This window comes from Nothobranchius furzeri, chromosome 15, assembly GCF_043380555.1.
Source record: "Nothobranchius furzeri strain GRZ-AD chromosome 15, NfurGRZ-RIMD1, whole genome shotgun sequence".
Classification (NCBI taxonomy): Eukaryota; Metazoa; Chordata; class Actinopteri; order Cyprinodontiformes; family Nothobranchiidae; genus Nothobranchius; species Nothobranchius furzeri.
In genome coordinates, this window is record NC_091755.1 from 28,622,947 (window position 1) to 28,643,869 (window position 20,923).

Genomic DNA, 20,923 nt, shown 5'->3' on the forward strand with positions numbered 1-20,923 from the left:
GCCTTGAGCTCAGGAAATAATCTGGAAAAATAATAAAACCACCTGCCATTTTTTCTCACATTGCTTAGGGGAGCTTTAAATTAATATCCTATCTAGGTAGTGTACTACTCTAGGCTACTGAGCCATTCTGCTGCAGTTATAACTGGTGTGTGTGTGTGTGTGTGTGTGTGTGTGTGTGTGTGTGTGTGTGTGTGTGTGTGTGTGTGTGTGTGTGTGTGTGTGTGTGTGTGTGTGTGTGTGTGTGTGTTGGGCTTTGCTACAGAGCTGCTATAGAGACGGGTTGGCGGCTGCTGACACTGCCAGCTGACGGAGCTGCTGCTCATTCACCACAACAGAGCAGCCAGCTGTCAGGAGTTCAGCCGCTCTCCATCACAAACCCTTTACTACCATTCATCCCACACTGGAGGAGGAACTGGTTTTGATGCTCAGTCTTCACGTATCAAGTTCTGTCTTCAAAACAAGATCTTTAATATTGTTGCAAGTACTGTTGGTGGAGAAAAACATAATTTCATAGGACAGAAACAATATGTTGACACCAATGGAATAAAAAGCCATCTGGACGTTGTTATGCTTTTCAAAAACTGAGAATCTGCTCATACAACCCTTCCGGTGCGACCACATTTGATTAGTTGTCTTTTTACCTCCAGTTGGCCTTGAGAGAAATCTGCTCAGCTTTACAGAATGAGGTCAGCAAAGAAGCACTGGTGCAGTGAAACACACTACACAACTTTCTCTGCAAAGTCAGGATCCCATCATTCAGTCTATCCCCGCTTTTTTGTGAAGTTAATTTATTACCAGCTGGTGTGCCTCTGCAAACGCTGCTATTTGATCTACAAAGAAAACAAGCAGATATGCAGTTTACAGCGTTAAGTTATTACATAATGCAGATTTTCATTTCAATACACTATAAATTATATAATGTGATGGTAAATGGCCTGTATTTGATATAGATCCTTCTAGAGTCCTGGAACCCCCCAAGGCACTTTACAACACCATTAGTCATTCACACATTCACACCCTGGTGGTGATGAGCTACATTGTAGCCACAGCTGTTCTGGGGTGTCTGCCGTACACAGGCGCCACCGTTCCCTCCGACCACAACCAGCAGGCGAGGCCAGTTAAGTGTCTTGCCCAAGGACACAACGACAGTGACATACTGAGTGGGGCTCGAACCTGCAACCTTCCAATTACAGGGCAAGCACCTAACTCCTGTGCCACCGTCACACCAACTGATTACACCTCTTTTCTGATAAATACATAAACATACATACATTTAAACATTTGGAAAATTGGTTCTACTGAACAAAAAGTAAATCAGCAGTTTCAAAGAACCAGAAGTCAATTGTCAGTCAAGAAAGTTCTCGTTGACTGAGAACCACTTAGAATCAGTCTGATGTGTAAACCAAGCAAGCTGCTGAGGTGGTGAATCAATCTTTCTATTATCTTTTCTGCACAGATCAATGAAGCTGATGAATGAACTGTGAATCACCAAAAAAAGGGGGTGGGCACTAACTCATGAGCCAATACTTGGGCTTCACTTCATTATCCGAGTGTGTCAGGACAGTCTGTTCTTAACACATCTCCTTTATTCACTCAGATGAACATTAGCTCTGTTTCACTTTGTGTCATCTTTAGCTCTCATTCAATATTTTAGCAGGTCGTTCTCATTTTAATTCAAATCCTGAGCAGAGGCGCATATTTACCCTCAACTGCACATAGTTCTAATTCGGTTCTGACTTCTATTCACACACAATTCTATGTGCTACCATATCTTACCATTTGCTAAGTCATGAAGAGAATTAGAGGTACTGGTGTGATGCTAACCAGGTAAAAGCATGGTGTGGTAATTTAATAGGACGTGTGAAAGGGCCCCTCCTCATGGCTTATTCATTGTAAGGGATGTCATTACTGAGAATGGCGTGAGCTATGTGAGGGATCTGCTGGTGGGGGCATTTTCCCCGGTGTCACAGAGTGCAGGGAGGGCAAAAGCTGCAGGACTCGGCGAACTGGTGCAGCTGAAGCAAATCGTAAATGCAGGCAGTGATGGTTTGCTGTCAGCAGATGGATATCGGTGTTTGCGTGACATAAACGTATGATTTATGTGGAGAACCTAGTGTTGCAGATCCCCAATAATGCATTATGGGAGTTTTCGCTGAAATAACAATTTAGCAGTGATGTTATGAGCTAATCGGTGGGGAAAAAAGATTTTACTTATATAAAAACTGCAATGAAGTTGCAAAAGGTATGGACATTGACTAGATGGAGTCAGGGTTTACACGTTCCTTTTTTTTTGGGTGCAAAAAATTGAGGTTGGCAGCTTTCACCTTGGTCCAGGACAGCAATCATGAAAAAGAAAGCTCCGCAGCAGGGAGCAGGAACGCTGCACTGCTGCAGGAAAACCACCTAAAGCCTAAAACAGAGCATTTCTAACAGAGACACTAAAGCCATCAGTGAAAGACTTCTGAGAAAAAAGGAAGAAGTCAAACAATGGCTGACTGCATGATGGATGATCTCGCTCTCACAATTGTGGATCGCATAAAAAACAAATTCGGTTGGTCAAGATTTTTCTACCAATTTAGCGCAGTGCAGAACAGCACTGGTGGAACATTGCATCATGGGTAATGAAAGGTAGGCAAGAGAGATCGCAGATTAAGGACATTTTGCTTCACTGAAGGGAATTTTGTGCTGTTCCTCAGAGAAGTGAAACCCTAACCAGGTTTTGAGTTGGCGGCTTGTAGACAGGCTTCCATGGCTGTTTCTCATTTGTCAGACTCTGGTGACAAGTGTGAGCAATAATCAATAAATAATGTGCAATAAATAAAGTTTGATCTTTTTAGTTGAAATACATTCGTTAGTTATTACTTGGAGTACACCAAATCATTTCATTTTTACTGAGTAAGGGGGTTTAGGTTTTTCTAGGGAAGTGTCACATTTCACAATCCCAAGAAAAGGAATGACTGAACATAAAGGAATAAGCAAATATTTCTATAACATATCTCTGCAGATCATGCCTGAGAACATCCATCTTTCTGAGACTTTTTAGACACTGAGAGAACTTTCTCATCACTCTGAGTTTTAACAACCTCATGTCTCCAATCTGCTTTTATTGTGGTGTGAAGATTAATATGAAAGGATGGCGAGTTATGTTATGCATAAAAGGGTCCTTTACACTGAATATCCTTTACACAGTGCAAGGATGGGGAGGAGGAGGAGAAAGAGGATGGCTGCTGAGGAGAAGGAGAACTGAGGATGCGCACACACACACGCACACACACACGCGCGCGCGCACTGACCCTGGAGGTTGCGTTCCCCTTTAAAAGTCCCATCCCTCTCAGATACGCAGAGCTCATGCAGGATCTGCTGCGGCAGTGGGGGAACACTGCTGAGCTGTGCAGTTTATGCTGCCAGTGAGAGTGCAAAGAAGAGGAGGGGGAACAAGCGTGTACCGGAGGAGGAGGAGAAGGAGGAGGAGTGAGGGAGAGAGAGAGAGAGTGGGAACAATGTCATTCTGTTCAGGAGGCAATGCTGCAGTCAACTTTGCCACGCCACGAAAGCACATCACCAGTGACCAAGAGGCTCAGCGCAAAGTGAAGAGAAGTTTTCATCCTCTCCTCCTTGTGTTCGATGCGGCGTGAGACTCTTCTACAGGTAAACATCTCATTCCTCTGTAGTGTGGCTTACTTGCATGCTGCCTTCTTATGCTTATTCCTCTTTTAAAAAGCTCACTTTTTAAACCAGCCTTATCTGAGCTGATAACCATATCGGTGTGCATGCCCGCAGTGAGGAAGCTCCAGGCTGCTTCTGTCTCATCAGTTCCAGCCTCCTCTGCACCAGTAACAACTAGGCAGCAGCTGGCCAAGCAGAGGCAGGCAGCTAGCAGTCAAGCTCCACTGCTCCTTCATCCATGTTTAACACAAAGTACAAGCTGGAAATAGCAGCCGGCGTGTCAGATAGCGGCTGGTCAAGAGGAGTCTGTGTTTGTCACAAGGACAATAAAAATAAAAAAAAAAGGATGCAAAGACATGCCTCGTTTGCAGGAGACACATCTTTGCTGACTGCTTTCAGGAGTGCAAACATTCAAGTCACTTGACTCCTCTGTTAGTTTAAATTGAACAGAATCAGTTAATTGAAATTTGTAAAAAGGTTGTGCGGGACCGTCGTTGTCTGGGTGAAATTAAAATGAGGCCACAGTGGCCCAAACGGGACGGGGGAGCCGTGGTGCAGTTATGAAGTTGTGCTGTAGCTCAAAGGACTTCTCTGCAATCCTAAAGCAGGATGCAGTTCTGTTAGCCTCTTCAAGAGATGTTTTTAATTATTCGGCTCTAATACAAGCGCTCTTAGCTGTTTCTAAATGCATTGTTAAGTTAAAAGCAGTACTGCACTCAGAAATCTTGTCAAAATTCTAAAAGTCAATGTTTCTATTTTCGTCTTACTGCAGTATGCTCAACTTCCACTCTCTTTAAAAAGTGATGTAAAAATAGTTTGTGATCGATAAGCTTGCTGTAAACGTGAGTCAGGGTTAACTAAAGCTCTGAAACCAGTTTACAAGGTCTGACTAGGCCACTGCACAGTACGCCTGGGTCATCTCCAGGTTCACCTCAGGTAACTGTGCTGTAACGTAAAAAAAGACCCTCGTGTTTCAGGCTGGTTAAGTCTAGAGGATCTCCGTTTTTACATTTCTCTCTATAGTGGGTGAGTTAGTGCAGTAACAATAGCCTAGTGTGCTAATGGACCACGCTACGCTCAGAGCCTCACATCAACCAGGAACATCTGCAGTTCTCCTGTACACCCGCTTGGGGGGTGGGTGCTGCACTGCCGGCAAAGGAAACTGCCGCACTCACCTGATGTTTCGTTTCTGCACCTCCATTCCACTCTCCTCCACCTCCCACCCTGTCATCCTTGTCCACCCTCCTCCTCCTCCTACCCAGTTTTCTCTAATCTCTCTACTGTACTCTCATTCATTGGTACAGCTGGCCAACACAGCTCCTCACCTGCATGGTTTGCACCTCTGTGACTCTCTCCCTCCCTCCTCCTCCTCCTCCTCCTCCTCCTCCCCCCTCCAGTGAAAAAGTATGCAGCACATGCTCTCACCATCCTCCTTCAGCAATTTGCCTGAGTGAACAGAGGAAAAAAAAGCAAGAACCAGTGAGAAGGCAGCAGAAAACCAGCCCTGCAGTGTCCTGCAGCAGTTGTGTTCCTGCAGTGCCGGCTGAGAACAGAACACACATGCACACAAACACACGCACGCATGCGTGTGCACGCACACACGCACATATGCTAACCCACATGAGTATGTAGGTGCACCTCAAGACCATGATTCTGTCTTCAGACAGACTTTAGCTCATGTGACACAGTTGAACTCAGGCAGAACAGGCCGTCTCACTCTGCATTGGACTGAGCAGAGTTTGGAGAGAGAAGAGAAACAGACGATTGCACCCCCACCACCCCTCCCTCACCCCCGATGGTGCATTGTCCCATTCCAGCACTCCAGTTCTGATGATGTAATCAATGCAGCAAGCTTTGAACTTGCTGGGCTAGGGGTTGCTTACCCCCCCTCTCCACAACTCTTCTGACCTGACTGACAGATTTAGGACGATAAATCAAAATTTGATCTGAATAGTTAGTTTTTGCACAAATAAATAAATTCCTCTGAGCGACTCTCCGTGTTTCACTCTTGTATAAAAGGATAGTTCACACTTGAATATGAATTAAGAGCCATCTCAGCTGATGAAACTGCTGCTGGTGATTTGTCAGAAGGCTACAGTGCCGTAGTACACACTCACCGTCTATAAATTCACTTAACTATCTGCAGACCGGCAGCTCTCCTCTACTCTATTTCAGAGTTGATCTCTAGCGGCCTGCAGTCGGACAAAGACGAAGCTCCAAGCAGATCTTAAAGTGCTTCGGTTTCTGTCTGAGTGTAACATCATAGTGACTTTGCTTTTTTATTGATAAGGTCATCAGTCTGTTGACAGGCAGCAGTGGAGAGCAGCACCCGTGATGTACGGTACTTTAGAGATGCTCAGGCAGCCAAACTCAGACCATATTGTAGCAGGTGAGTTTTGCTGAGCTTGCTCCTGCTGCCTGAAGCCAGAATCTGCCTAGTGATCAACTTCCACTAACAGCAGTGATGAACTGGCATCACCCCTCCTCTAGTAAGAAAAAGAAATAAATCAAACATCAGACCAACCTGAAATAATTAGCATTAACAAATACTGATGACTGCATGTTTTATGCAGTTTTATGTGTCAGGAGCTAAACAGCATGCAGCGCACATTTCTACATACGGATATCTCTTTGATCTATCAGACAGAAGATTCCCTCCCCAGTGCATTAATGAATTACTTTTAAATTCAGATTCAACATCAAATGTCACTGCTCGGAGCAAACATTAATATTTCACATGGATTCCAAATCTTTGCTGATGCAGTTTCCAGTTTTATGATTCCCACTGATGGGCTTCATCTGTAATTGAGGTTTACTGTACAATCTGATTTGATGAATCAGCAGCATTCATCGGTATGCTGCACACCGGTGTCCAGTTACAGCTTCTGTAAGCTGTTTATTCTACCGTGTTAAAGATGAAGTAAAAGACGCAAATGAGGGGTAAGTGTGAGCAGTGATACTAGGGCGATATCCAAGTTACTTAACTTCATCCATTAAAGATTTTAATTTGATCACAATTGAGAAAACACAAACACTTTCACCGTTTTTGAGCATGACAGCTGCTGGAAGAAAACCTGAACTTCATCCATGACATACATAATCCAGAGTCAGTCCAGTTGCCGTGATCTTGCATCACGCCTTCAGCACAAACAGCATCTCCATCATTTGCTAAAGAATTTTAAGTGAAAGCTAACTAACTCACTGCAGCCGGCTGAGGCTATCTGGGCTTCCCCACTTCCCTGATGCTCTGCTCCTCCCTCTGTGGTCTAGGCTCCATGCCCACGGTTCAGCTGCTGGTGGCCTGTTGGAACATGCCTTGACTTGTTGCTGCCTGACTGAAGCAGAGACAGAGAGAGAGAGAAGGCTGGAGGTCATCTGGTGACCCACAGGCTGGGAAAGACTTGGTCAGACATCTGCAGATTTCAACAACATTGTCCGAAGAGGTGATGGTGGACAGAGAAACTGTGCGGGTGAGTGTCGACTCTGTGAACAGATGAATTTTGACCATAATCTTACAGCTTACTTTCTTTAGAAGTGCAAGAGTGCTCCTCTACTTGGAGTAAATCTTTAGTAAGACAAAGTCAAAAAGCCATATTGAGGCAGTGATTTGAGTTAAATATAAATGACAGAATATTAATGTGAATCAAACAGCTCTGGTGTTGTGAAAGCATCTGAGTCGAGTCCTGATGCTAGCATGACACCACGGTAACTAGAGAAAAGGTTACTGAATGCAGATGACAGTTATACCAATTACAAAGTGGTTCAGTTACCTCCACACAAACAAAGTGGGGAGGGAACGCGACCCTTCTATGATTATTGTTCTTAATGGGTTTGATCCTCAAATGAAACAGACAGCAGTTTTCTTAGTTGACTTTTTCGTTTTTCCTCCTGTTCACTCTAAACTGAAACAAAAGTATTGAGCAGCATTCATTCTGCAAATCCCAGAGAACTTCTTCAGTCACAAGTGATGTGTTAGGATTTCTGCCTGGAACTAATAGTGTGACAGTAGATTTCAATTCAATTCAAAATTCAAAGATACTTTATTAATCCCAGAGGGAAATTAGAGAAGAGATTTAAATCCCTCTTAAAGAGATGAACAGAAGTTTACAGGGATCATGCAGCAAGAACATGTAGTACACAGAGAATCACACACACACACACACACACCACACACACACGCGCGCGCGCGCGTGCGTTATAGATACGGTCAACAGTAAGAACTCGTAGACTGATTACAATGACTCAGATAATAATCATTCAGTGTGCAGTGCACTGTGACCTGTGTTTTCATTGTGGGCAGTGAAGCCAATAGTTACTGAGGAAACTTAGTACTGAGGATAACTTAATTAGTTAATTAGTAACTCACTATTTTAACTATGCAACAGAATAAAATGCTGCACATAAAATGTATGCAAATAAAACATTTAAATGTTTCCAAGTAGTTTTGAGAGTACAAGTAAAAACGTGTGTTTATATAAACTAACATCCTTTAATAAAATTAGTATTTTTCTGTTGTTAAATTAAAGCCAAAACGCATAAAAAGCATAAAAAATCCAGCCCAACAGATTTTAGACAGGAGATGATTAGGGTAGAAGAATTGGACTGAAAGTGCTGAAGCATTGTTAGGTGGCACTGGAGCAACAAAGAAACACACGGTAGAGAAGAGGAGAGATGCCCGGAGCTGCTGATGGGTAGCAGCGTGTTTGTGTTTATTGGCTCATACTTTCTGTGCCCTGACAGCAGTGGAAACCCGCAGACTCAGGTGAAGGTGAGCACCATGTCTGGATGAGTGTGTTTACTGTGCTGCTGAGAAGGGCTGTTGCCTCCAGGTTTAATATGTCATCAACTGGGAACTTAAGAAAGAAGAGCAGCGCTGCTGTAACGCCACATCACCACGAGTACGACCCAAACAACCATATGCATTCTAAAGATATTACACGCAATCTGCAAACTTCTATTAATTAAATAATCTTTATCAAAATGTCTGATGCGTATGTTTTAATAGTTTTGCCTATAATTCATAGCTCTTTACACAATTAAGAGCAATGTCTGATAGTACTCAGCACATTAAACAGCAGGTAAATAATAAACATTATGGTGTGTGGAGGAAATGGATCAGCTCATTCTACTCTTTTCATCTTGAGCTTCAGAAAAAATAAATAAATAAAAGACTGAATGAAGGAACTCATTTAGATCGACGTAAATGCAGCATTTAAGCTGCACCTTTACCCAGGAGTCGATAAATGAAACCCATTTAAAACAAGTATTGAATTTGAATGAAGACCTGAGTTATAGCTGAACAGTTTACACTGGTATTTACTGCAGTATGAAGTAGGGATGCACACATATGAAATATTTGGGCCGATACCAATATTATATATATATAATACAAAAAAAGGAAGTAACATCACCACCACCATCGATCTCTGATGATGACTAGAGAAACTAGCTGAAACATGTCAGGTAAAAACTGTTAAAATAAATGAATAAAAAGATAACAAAGATAAACACGGAATGAAGCTACAAAATAGCTCTGACAATATTTACAGCTTTAATTCATACTTTGAATCTACTTTCTTAACAAATCTCCACAGCCTTTTTAACTTTGTGCAGCCTGAGAGATCTTTGTGGAGAAGTTATGCTGTCGTTCAGCATCCCGTTATTTTTACTCCCAGCAGAGTTACGACTTCATTGGCATTCCTTGATCCTGTATTAGAGATGGCATCAAGGCTCAACGAGGAAGCAGGATTTCTGGCATCATTTGCTCATTGAAGGCAGAGTGTGGCTTGATAAGAGAAACACACACAGATGCAGTCATTTGGCAACAAAAAGCTGAACAAGAGGAGTTTCTGTGTTTGTCTGTGGATATTAGCTGCATTTGAATTTGTTCAAAGTAACAAAATTATTTCACATCAGATTAAGTCGAGAGGCTAAAACCACAAATCAAGCTTTTGGACTTCCACTTACACAACCGAAAGCAGACATGTAGGACAACAAACGCCCTTGTTACTGAATTCAAAGATAGAGACTTCCTCCTTGAAAAGTCCCTGCTCTCCTTTGGTTGACAGCTGCTGCTGGTTTCTAGTATCTCTGTTGTCCTGTCGCTAAAGCAGTCAACACGGAGATGATGGTGGTCAGCCAGCCTTAAATAGCAGCACAGAGAGGATGCAACTGATAGCAGGGGGGTTTAGTTATTGTCCCTGAGGTTCATAAACACACACCAGGGTGTGTAGCGCTCAAGTGAACAGACAAATACACACACAAGGAGATGAGAGCTACATCATACCAGCCATTTGTTGCAAAATCATGAGTCATGGCATGTCTATTCTTAGTTTGGGGGTGTTAGTGTTTGTCCAAGTTATGTGAACTTGATGCTTCACAAAAAATAAACAAATCCAGACTCTGCTTGGAAGGAAGTTTAGGGGTTCTGAGCAGCGGAGTGTTTAGGTTCCTGGCCTTATAATAAAACTCTGACTCTAATAAACATTTTATCATTTTAAATTAAATGGCAACAGACCAACATAGGTTTACTGAATGAAAACAAATATTGCTCAGTTTTCTTTACACTTGTCTTCCTCTGCAGGTCATCCAGGAGTTTGCAAAGCATCACACCCCCAAACATCAGGGAGGAAGAAGAGCGAGCGAGCGCCCGCAGCACCGGACTAACAGGTTAAAATGAGCTACAAAGAGCTGCCAGGATGGTGCTGAGAGGAAGCAGGTAGACAGATGGGGGGTTCGGACGCGGCTGCTGTGGGTGTTTCTCTGGCAGTGTCTTAGCTGGTTGTTGTGAGGAGTGAGAACGAAGCAATCAGCAAGTATACTGCCGCAGAAATTCTTCGCAATGAGAAGCCCTGCGGTCGTGAAAGTTGTGGGCGCAAAAGGGAGGAACGATTTGGATTGCAGCGAATGACCAGACACTGATGCTTCAGTGTGTTTAAAGCCGGTGCACAATTACTCAAAGACAGGATGACTGAGAGCCCGGCCTTTTGGTTAACACCATGACAATATTTATGATTGGATCAAAGCATCAAACTTCTGGAGGCTGTTTTTGAGTATAATGACCTTCTGCTGCCATCTTGTGACTGAAAGAGGCCTATCAGCATGCTTTTGCTCATCAAACATTGCACCAATTTATAACACCTGCATAGATTTTCTTTTTTAAACAAACTGTTAAAACAGCATGGCTTAACAGGTCCTTGTTCCTGCTTTTAAATTGCAAATGCATGTTTCTTTATCAGTCTCAGTTTGCTTTAAAAGTGTTTTATTTATCCTGGATGCAGACTAATTGAAATTTAATTTTTTAATGTATCTGCAGGTGCCAAGTCATTTCTTCACATTAGATTATAATTGTGAAAATGTGGTGAATAAAAATTATCTAAATTCGGATCCATTGGTTTGTCTTGTTTGTTTCTGAATTACACATGCATATTTTAATTATGGAGGAAGTGTGTTGTGTAACCACTTTGCACTGTGTGAAAGAACCAAGACATCTGAAATAATGACAATGCCAGCATAACAACAGCAGACTTAATGAGTGCAGATGAAGCAGGTGCACATCTTAACTTCTAAAACACACACAGATTTGCCTCGTCTTAGCAGATGATGCTAGCTTGAATAAAAACTGTAAGCATGTAGATCATTTTCGGCTAATGTTACTCTATAATGCAGATGCTGCATTTGCTGCAGTCTGCAGAAAAAGGCACTGATGTTCTGCTGCACTGCTGCAAACACTAAAGGGGATTGCAGTTTTTCTGGGCTGCAGTGATGCCGAAGCAGTAACGTCGTCTCCTCATGCAAGGTCACTGCGTTATGGACTTTTAGCCTTTTTCTCAAGGAAAAACCTTGAATAAAAGACCTAAATCATTACCAGTAACTGGTTACAGAGAATCAGAAATGTTACTCTTGAGTCAAATATGCTAAAAACTAGTTTTCTCTGCAAAGATCTGCAAATTAAAAATGGACTGTAACGCAAACAAGAAGGATCAGCCACATGCAGGGAGTAGTTCAATGGAAAATTATAAACATTTTTAACAAATTATTATTTAAGCAAGGCATAAAAGCAAATTAGATCAATTTTACATGAACAAACTGCTAATTAAATATATATATGTATTCGTTTATTTCATTCAAAATAAAAACAAAACATATAAACAATAAGATACACAACAAAAAATCAAATTTGAACGAAAAGGGCCAGAATGAAGAAAGCCATCTTATAATTTCTGCCCCCTTTTCCAGAAGAAATTATCTATTTATATATAATTTCCATTTGTCAGACACACATACAGATTCATTTTAAACTTTTTCCTGTTCTTAATTCCAGAACAATCATGATCATTGATTTAATTTACATTTTCATAATTATTTAGTACACTCAACTTGGTACATTTTTTGAATATATTAAATGACAGAGTACTCCATAGTACTATTTAATAAGTGGGTGTTACAGCCTCAATATATTTTAAAGGATGTTTTAATTTTTATGGGTTACTTCACTGAGAATAGTACAATAAAATGTCACAAGTATTCCATAAATAAAATATAGCAATTGCATGTAAAATGCAATTAACTGATGTGATGATCATGACTGTAAGTGCTTACCATACAGACCAAAAAAAATCTATTTACACAATAAAATTGGCCTTTTTTCTATCTCATCATAAAATCTAAATTTAAAATGTCATTATTTCAGCTTTTATTTTTAAATGTCTACTTAAAGGCTTCTTTTAGTGCCAATATAATAATGTAACAAAACACAAACATCCCATTCACAAAATAAAATAAAAAAAAACAATATGCGGTATTTGAAGAACCTACATCAAAACAAACAAATAAATAAATCAGGCAGGATTAAAAGTGTGGATCTAAACTACCAAAAGTGTTCATTAAAATTCTGACCGGTGCCAGGACAAATTACCCTCTAAACTAGCTGAACAGACCACTAAAGCATCACCGCTTATCAACTAAATGAGTCTGAGTGTGTGTGATGGATTGACTTTGAGATGCAAAACGGTCTTTAATGTAGCACTTTTTCTCTTTTCTCCACTGACCTGGCCAGCCTGCGTAATCATCTTATTGATCACCTTTTTCATCAACCAATGGTGGGCACAGCTTACAAATTGACACTTACTAAGATTTCCTAATTAGATAAAAATAGTATGCTTTTTGATTACTTAAAGGACTCGAGATCCTTCTAGAGCAACCTTGAGGGATCTACTGCAGGCAAATACAACAATCTTTTTCCATAATCAAAATATGTTTCTTATAAATCATCAAGGAGTCTATAATTTTATATTTAATAAACAAAAAAGGGCAGCAGTAAGAATGTCAATAAAAGAAGTGGGGACAACTCATGGGGCTCATTTATTTGCTCATAACATGTTAGACAAGTCTGAGCAAAAATGTCAATATTTCCACAAACATTAAATGTGCCTTTCTGGAAACCAAGAAGTGTTTGAATGAACTTTAGTGGAAAAATATGATTCAGAGACACATCTTCACTTAGAGGAAAGATTTGTTAAACAGTGTAAGTATGTTCTGTTACTGCCAGGGACAGAAATTCCTGCTTTTGCAATGTCTCATTTCCCAGAAAAATTATTACTTAATTATGTTGTAACTTTTACATTAAATGTAATAAAACAATCTGGGTCGTCCTGTCTCCCTGTAACACTAATACCTGTAGCCTGACCCAGTTGGGTCAGGTATTAAATTAACTTTAAAAAGAATCTTTGGTATTGTTCTATCTGTGCTCATATAATTTTTAACTGGTTATGTCACTACCCTCATAGTGTTTATTTGTTGTGGTTTATACACATATAATAATCAAATTTTATTCAAATGAAAAGGCACATTTTGACTCATTTAACACACATTTTATAAAAGTAAATGTAAAGTAATATTCTGTATTTTTCCCTGCAATTTTTGAACATTATGAAAAATGTGCCAGCACCACTAAAACGTATCATGTTGATCTCACAACAGCACAGGCGGTCACACACCAAGACAAAAATAGACTGTTGTCATTTCTTTACCAGCTGACTGAGTTCTGCTTTAAGATCCGGTTGGAGCACCGAGGAGGCGGGCAGAGAGGGCTTAAAACCGGCTGGAAAGTTGTGTTTGGACTCAGCGAAGTTCGGCTCGATTGGACTGTGAGCTTCAAACGTCGCATGGCTTTCAGAGAAATCATGTTGACATCTAATTTAAGTATGGTGATTTCACCAGAAGCGTTAGCAAACACGGTTATATCGTAGTTGTTTATCTTAACGCACGGAACCATCATGGCAAACAGGACTGAGGTGTTCGTCTCGGAACAGGTGGTCGTGTTGTGTACCTGCGTTCTGTCGTTTTTGGGATCTTCTCTGATCATCATCACCTACATTATTTGGTCAGATTTGAGGACAACTCCGAGGAAACTGTTGGCTTACCTTTCGGTGACTGACTTGTTGTCTGCCGTCTCATACGCTTACGGAGTCTGGAGAGCTTTCCTCACCGACTCGGTGGACTGCGTCGTTCAGGGAGCGATATCAACTTTCGCCAACACCAGCAGTTTTTTCTGGACCGTCGCTATCGCAGTGTACCTGTACGTTTTCATTGTGAGATCCAGCCAGAGAGTCGCTGATAGCCTGGTGACACTGTTCCACCTGGTCAGGTATGTAAAGATTGTAAACGGAACTTCAAAGTTAGCTTAAAGTGAAAGTAGCTTCAGGAAAAACACGCGAAACATCCTGAAATGTATAACAACTTAAGGTGGAACATCTAAAACACTGATATGTGAACCGAAAAAAACAAAATAATGCCAAAAAATAGTTGGTGGTTTTAGTTTGGGCTACTGAACGTAGAAAGTTATAACTAAAAACCAAGAAATTGATTTACTCTAAACTAATCCCCTTTGCTAACCCCGTGGACGCGACCGTTTCTATGGAGACACATTTTGTAGGTGTGGCCTAAATGTGTTACTTAGTCTCCATCCTTTTCTTACCTTTAAATTTGTTTTATTTGTGCTTTTCTGTATGGATTCACTGCTAAAGTTTTACTATAGGAGTTAACCATGTATATTCACAAAACATCTCACGTACCACTGAAATACTTTTAATAAAACTCAGAAAGACATAAAACTTTTAATTATCAAGATGGCTGCCACAGCTAATTGACTTTAGCAAAGACAAAAACGACTATGACTGGTCAATTTTAAAGATAACGAGCTAAGTTTTGATGTGGATTTAGCCTACCGTATTTCAAAGCCATATAGATAGACATGGAGTCCCTACCTACTTTAGTTGTTCAAAAACGTTGGGATGTCGACATTCACAACACATATTCCAAGTGTTTAACAGGTTGCCGAGGATCTCGCGATATCATATAAAATCACGTGTTACAGTTACAGTGTTGTTTTTGCCAAAAGCTGAGGTCAGGACCCCTCTGGGTCACTGGTCAAAGCTAAGTTCATTTCAGCCTTAAAAAGCCCAAGTAGTGCTGTATAAAAAGTTGTAAGTTTGTTGTTGTTAAAGGATGTGAGATGATCAGGAGAGCATAGTTTAAACCACTTATACAACATGTTTTATTCTTTGTATCTGACGTTGAATTTGGGAAGAGAGAGTCCGTTGCAGTGCTGTGTAACTGGATCTGCTAGTGTTTATAGAAATATTTCATTTTCACCTCTGTGTAGCCTCGCTGCAGTGTTGTGTCAGTAACAGAGCCATTATTGAAGTCACACAAGTAAAACACAAGTTGGCCTTAAGCATTGTTCTCTTTTTAACAGCCTGCTGCAGATTACCAGAAACTGGAAGATTAAAATAGCTTTAAATGGATTAATTTACAGCAAAAATTAAGCTTCAGGAAAAAACACTGAGCCTTATTTTCAAAAGAAGAAATGAATCAGTTTTTTAATGTAAAAAAAAATCTGACTGCTTGCACCACACATCAGAGGTCTATAGCATAACCTTTCAAATGATGTCACTGTTTGTTGCATTCAAAAGGCAAATAGCATTTAATCTTCAAACCTTTGTCCTGTTCTCTAGCTGGTGTGTTCCGTTGATCATCACCGTCACCGCTGTGAGTCTCCAGAAGATCGGTTATGATGCATCAGAGGTGTCGGTGGGCTGGTGCTGGGTTAAGATCCACGCTAAGGACCATGTCCTGTGGATGCTGTTGACTGGAAAGATCTGGGAGTTCCTGGCTTACCTCACACTCCCTGTGCTCTACATCTTGATCAAGAGACACATCCACAGAGCGGTGAGAGGCCAAAATCTGCTAGTCATGTCTGAAACAGCAGGATTTTCAGAAGTTTCAGACCTCACTTATTTTGAGTAAAATGGAGCAAATTTAGAGCAATTTTTCTTTTTTTATTGAATTGAAAACATCTTTTGTCTCTTTCATCTTTATGATCACAATTATCACAGAGAAGAAATCAACCTGATGCATTTCAGATAAAAACTTACTTTGATTTCATGTGAGTCTGAAAATCCTTTTAAATTAAATTACAAAAGGAAACTTGGGCTGATAAATAATTTACTTAAACAGTCAAGACCAGGGGTGTCAAACTCATTTTAGCTCAGGGGCCACATTGAGGGAAATCTAGTCCCAGGTGGGCCGGACCGGTAAATTAAAAAAAACTTCAGATTGTTTTCTTTGTTTTAATTCAATTAATATAAAACAAGACTGGAGCCTGAGGACAGTGTAGTACAAGTACAACACCTGAAGTGTACTTGAAAATTTGAAAAAAATAAATAAAAAATCAATCAATAAAAAAAACATTCCTTAGTGATTCAAAGAGCTTACAGATAACATGGCAAGATCAGTTTCATGCAGCACTTAAAGAATATTTGACTCATTTTACTTTACATCTTTTAGCTTTCACCAGCACATCAACATCAGAAGTCACATCCTGAGTGGCAGCCAACTTCAGGATGTGATTCAAGTTCTTGTGTGAGCCTTGAGCGCAGCTTTGTTTTATTTATACTCACTACAGAGGAAACTTGCTCACAAAGATACATTTATTTTCACTCTACATTGTAAAGTATGAAAATAAAGTTCACGCAATCGTCTCGCGGGCCGGATTTAACCCTCTTGCGGGCCGCATCTTTGACACCCCTGGTCAAGACACAATAAAGTTGTCTTAGAGCAGGAAGCATCTGTAAAGTTTATGATCTTTGGATTTAAGTTTTATTTCATTAATATTGTGAGATATTTTTGTTATAACAAAAGTCAAGGTAAGAGTTTAATATTAAGCTAAGTCGAAAAGAAAATAAAAGTAACTTGTTCCTTCACTTGTCTGATTTGTCATAATTAGGAACATGTTGTGTCTGAGTGACTCATAATAAAGAGGCCATTTTATTTTAAACCACCCTTGAAGTTTTAATTAATTGCCACAATGTCTAATTAGCACAAATGCTCTCCAGCTCATCAAAACTTCAGCAGCAGAAATGGCTAAGGGACCTATTCAGTCTGTAAATCCATAACTGTGACCCCTGACCTCCCTGTAGATTCATGTAGGAATGCTGGGATGATGCAACAGGCCAGAAAGCGTAAACAGGCCACTCAAAATCTAGTTCCAATTCAAATCTAAAAGCTTAGTCACGAGAGAGCGTTCTGTTAAGTCTTCAGTCTCTTCTGTGTTCAGTGTTTTTATGAAACCTGTTCTGACTCTCGCAGCACGCCGCCCTGTCCGAATACCGTCCCATCTTGGCTAACGGCCCTCAATCAAACTCCTTTACGTCCATGGCGGACATGAAGCTAACCCTCATTCCCATCATCTTCATCTTCCTGCGCATCTGGAGCACGGTGCGCTTTTTGCTTTTGCTCACTGACTCCCCGGTCAGACAGCACCCGGTTTTGGTCACACTGCACGTGAGTTCAAAGTGTAAACTAGTAACGTCCTGTTTTCAGAGAATAGGTCTATAAATACTCTGTATTCTTTTTGTGGCTTGTGGACTTGTGGTCCAACTGGTGAATCCCCTCGTTGTATTGTGTAATCTGCAAAAATATTGTTGAAAAGTGATATTTCTTTCCCCCCTAGTTAATCTGGATGCTAGTGCATCTTGAACAGACTTTAACATATTGCTGCACCCTGAGTTTTGTAAAATGGTGTCAAGCTGTTAAATCTTGCAAATAAAAAGGGGAGAAATAACTGCTGCTGTCTCCTCTTTGATCCAACAGGGAATCGGGAACACCTCTCAGGGAGCAGCTAACTGCATCATGTTTGTTTTGTTCACCCAGCCGATCCGCACACGCCTCTTCTCTGCTCTCTGTTGCTGCTGCTCTAGGAGTCGAGCAGAGGAGCAGCGCGGCTCCTGACAAGAGGCTGGGGCCTGAACGCGCTTTCCCCTCGAACAGAGAGGAGGATGGTGCCAGTCAGCTGCAGGCAGACGGATGAAACTGAGCCTTGTGACGACTAAAGACAGAATGAAAGGTGTATGTCGGTCAGAGGCTCATTAAGGAAAGTGCCCTTCAGGAGTGTTTGAGCTTCTGCCGGTGCGTCCACGTCTGTGACTATAAACCAACATTTTAAAGCCCTTAAAGTAACTTGAGGTTTTTCTTTTTTTCATGTTTTTGACCATGTTACACTTCATGAAGCCACTTTCACTGTAGCACTTCTATAAAGCACTGTTGTGAGGTCATCGCTGTGAATTCCTATCGAGTTTCTGTTTTCGTGTTCTGGAGTTGATCGTTTTATTTTACCGTTTAGAAAATTTGAATCAAACTCCACTTGGAGTCATGATCATTCTGTGTAGTTTGTGTCACAAAAGTTTCATGTACCACAGATTTGCATGTCTCATCAGACGATTGCAAATGTTTCTTCTCAAATCGCAACAAGCGTTGCTTGAATTCTGCTGACTCGTGTCAGAAATGTCCAAACCAAACCACATCCCATCAAACGTCTTATCCAGCTCTATCCGTTTGTCTCGTAGTTTGTTTAATCGTGTTTTTGATTAAACGTTTCCCAAAAAAGTTCAAAGTTTCAAATGTAAATTAAAAGCAGAATAAATGATGGTTTAGTCATCTTTTGATGTATTAAATACAAACACATGTTAAAGTGAGAAAAATGCATTTGATGACAAATATACACTTGGTCATTAAGACAGAAGCTCATGAGGAGTTTGTCATCTAAATTTTAACCATAGGGCTCATTTTTTCATAATGCTCCTTGTGTCGGCGTGTCACAAAGCTGGACTGGTCACAGATCAGTTGAACATCTACAGCATGTTGGGTTCCAGGATGTGATTTTAGCTTTATTTTTCAGAAATAAGAACACATTTCTCTGATAAGAAGCTGATTTTTTTCTGGAGCTTGTGATTTTGCCCTGTTCCTCCGTGACTGTTACTGATGAAGGTTTCTGTAAATGTTCTTTAGCGTGTGGCGAAGAACTTTTGTCTATTTATTATTTCCTGAGAACAGGTGAATCACAAATGCTCTTCCTTTATGTTTCACGTGAACACATTTATATTTATATGGTTGCTTTGCTTCTATTGTCAAACTAAAGCTTTAATTTTTTATGTGCTGGAGGATTTGATGGAGAATTATGTCTGTCAGTGTTTTGTTTGATTTCTTGTGCATTTTTTAATGATATTTAAGCATTTTTCTGATTGTCTACATTTTATAATGATTATTTATTGATTTTAAACTCCCTGTATCTAATGAATGTGTCTGTAAACCTGTTTTGCAGCTTGTCTTGGCCAGGACACTTTCTTTGGCTTTTATTGGTCATACCAGTTTATTTTGATTCAAAATTTTCCTGTAAGATGAGGAAATCTTATTGAAAGTTTTATCTTCTCAGTAACATTTGCATGCAGGTATTATTTTGGGGAGAATATGCATTACTTGTATTTGCAGAAATAAGTAGCTGTAACTGTGTTACTGACTGAATTTAAGCTTTCCCGTTTTGGAATTTTAAATGTGAAATCCACATTTATTTTAACTAAGACTTGAAGATTTTTTTTCCTGCATCAGATGTTCTGTTGTGACTCGTTTAAACTTTTCTGTTTGCGCGAGGTCTTCTAGTTTTATTTTTAAAGGCTAATGACTCTTGCTAAAACTCATTGTTGCAACACTGTTAATGCAGAAGTTGTAGCAAGTCATCAGAGTCACCTCCATTGGCTTTGTGGTGCTGTGGTCAGGAGGAGGATGAAACTCATCACATGTCATGCTTCCTCCTTTGCAACCTGATCTGCACCCATGGGCCTGGCTTCTCACTTGACCCCTGCTGGTGGGGGCTGCTCAATTTCAGAAAACTCACTGGAGGGACATCTAAACCCTGTGAACCACACATGGGTCATGCAACTGACCTGCCTTGGTACCATAATGATTTTTTAAAGTTTTTATTTTTTATTGCTTGATCTACTTTTGTTTCTGTGCTCAGAAGCACATTGTTTTAGTCTTTTAATAAAGAACGTAATAGGCGTCCCTTCTGCTGTGTCATCTGTCATGCCGGCTTCTGAGAACTAAATAGAAGGTCACGCCCATCTGAGAGTAATGTACAAAGCGTGCACGCAGGATAGAAACCAACTTTGCAGTGCAGAACGGATTCTAGAAACGTTTAATAAGGTAAACGGAGTAGTGCTTGGAGAAAGTAGTTCTAACTTATTTTGCTGTGTTTTAATGTGATAAATGTGATAAACTATCATTGCAGCACTGCAACTAAAGCATGCACATACACTTCTCTATGCATGGAAGTTATTTGTTTAATGAAAAAAAATACTATCAAGGTTAGTTGACTCAGCAGGAAAAGCCTACACCAATTTAACTTCTTTAAGTGGATTAAAGGGATGCAGAAATAAAAATAATATTCATAACTGTTAAGGTATGTCAAGCCGATGTTACATCTTTGAATGGATACTAAATGATGTCAAAAATAATAACTGTTGATTTGTGGAAAGCTGATTTATCATAGAATGTGATCTTCTGAATCAGATTTCAGTAGCTCAGATTTAAAATGGCCATTTTATTTAACAGGATTTAGGTTTTTATTTTCTATCCACTAATCAAATATGTACAATAATTTACCATGCACATATGATCTTACCCCTTATCCTGTACACTAACAACACTGCCAGTCTTCTGAGACCATTCAGTTCCCACAGACTGATTTCATTTTCACTATTTAGTTCAGTTATTACAATAAATCAAAGCTTAATTTTACTTTGGGTCTAAGTAATGAGACACGGATCACGGTTTGTTCCTCAAGGCCATAAACTGCATTTATGACAGAATCCAGGACAGCATGTCTGGGAAAACGGAGAAGGTGAACATTGCTCCGATGACA

At 40.3% G+C, this 20,923-nt stretch overlaps 1 protein-coding gene across 1 annotated transcript; it reads left to right on the forward strand.

Moving 5' to 3' along the window:
• The first annotated feature begins 13,735 nt into the window (after positions 1-13,735).
• Positions 13,736-18,190, forward strand: gpr157 (G protein-coupled receptor 157). Its single transcript, XM_015967697.3, has 4 exons — positions 13,736-14,314; positions 15,684-15,897; positions 17,317-17,511; positions 17,821-18,190. Exons 1-4 carry the CDS (start codon positions 13,944-13,946, stop codon positions 17,956-17,958), a joined length of 918 nt encoding a protein of 305 aa, XP_015823183.1. The 5' UTR covers positions 13,736-13,943; the 3' UTR covers positions 17,959-18,190.
• The last annotated feature ends 2,733 nt before the right edge of the window (positions 18,191-20,923 follow it).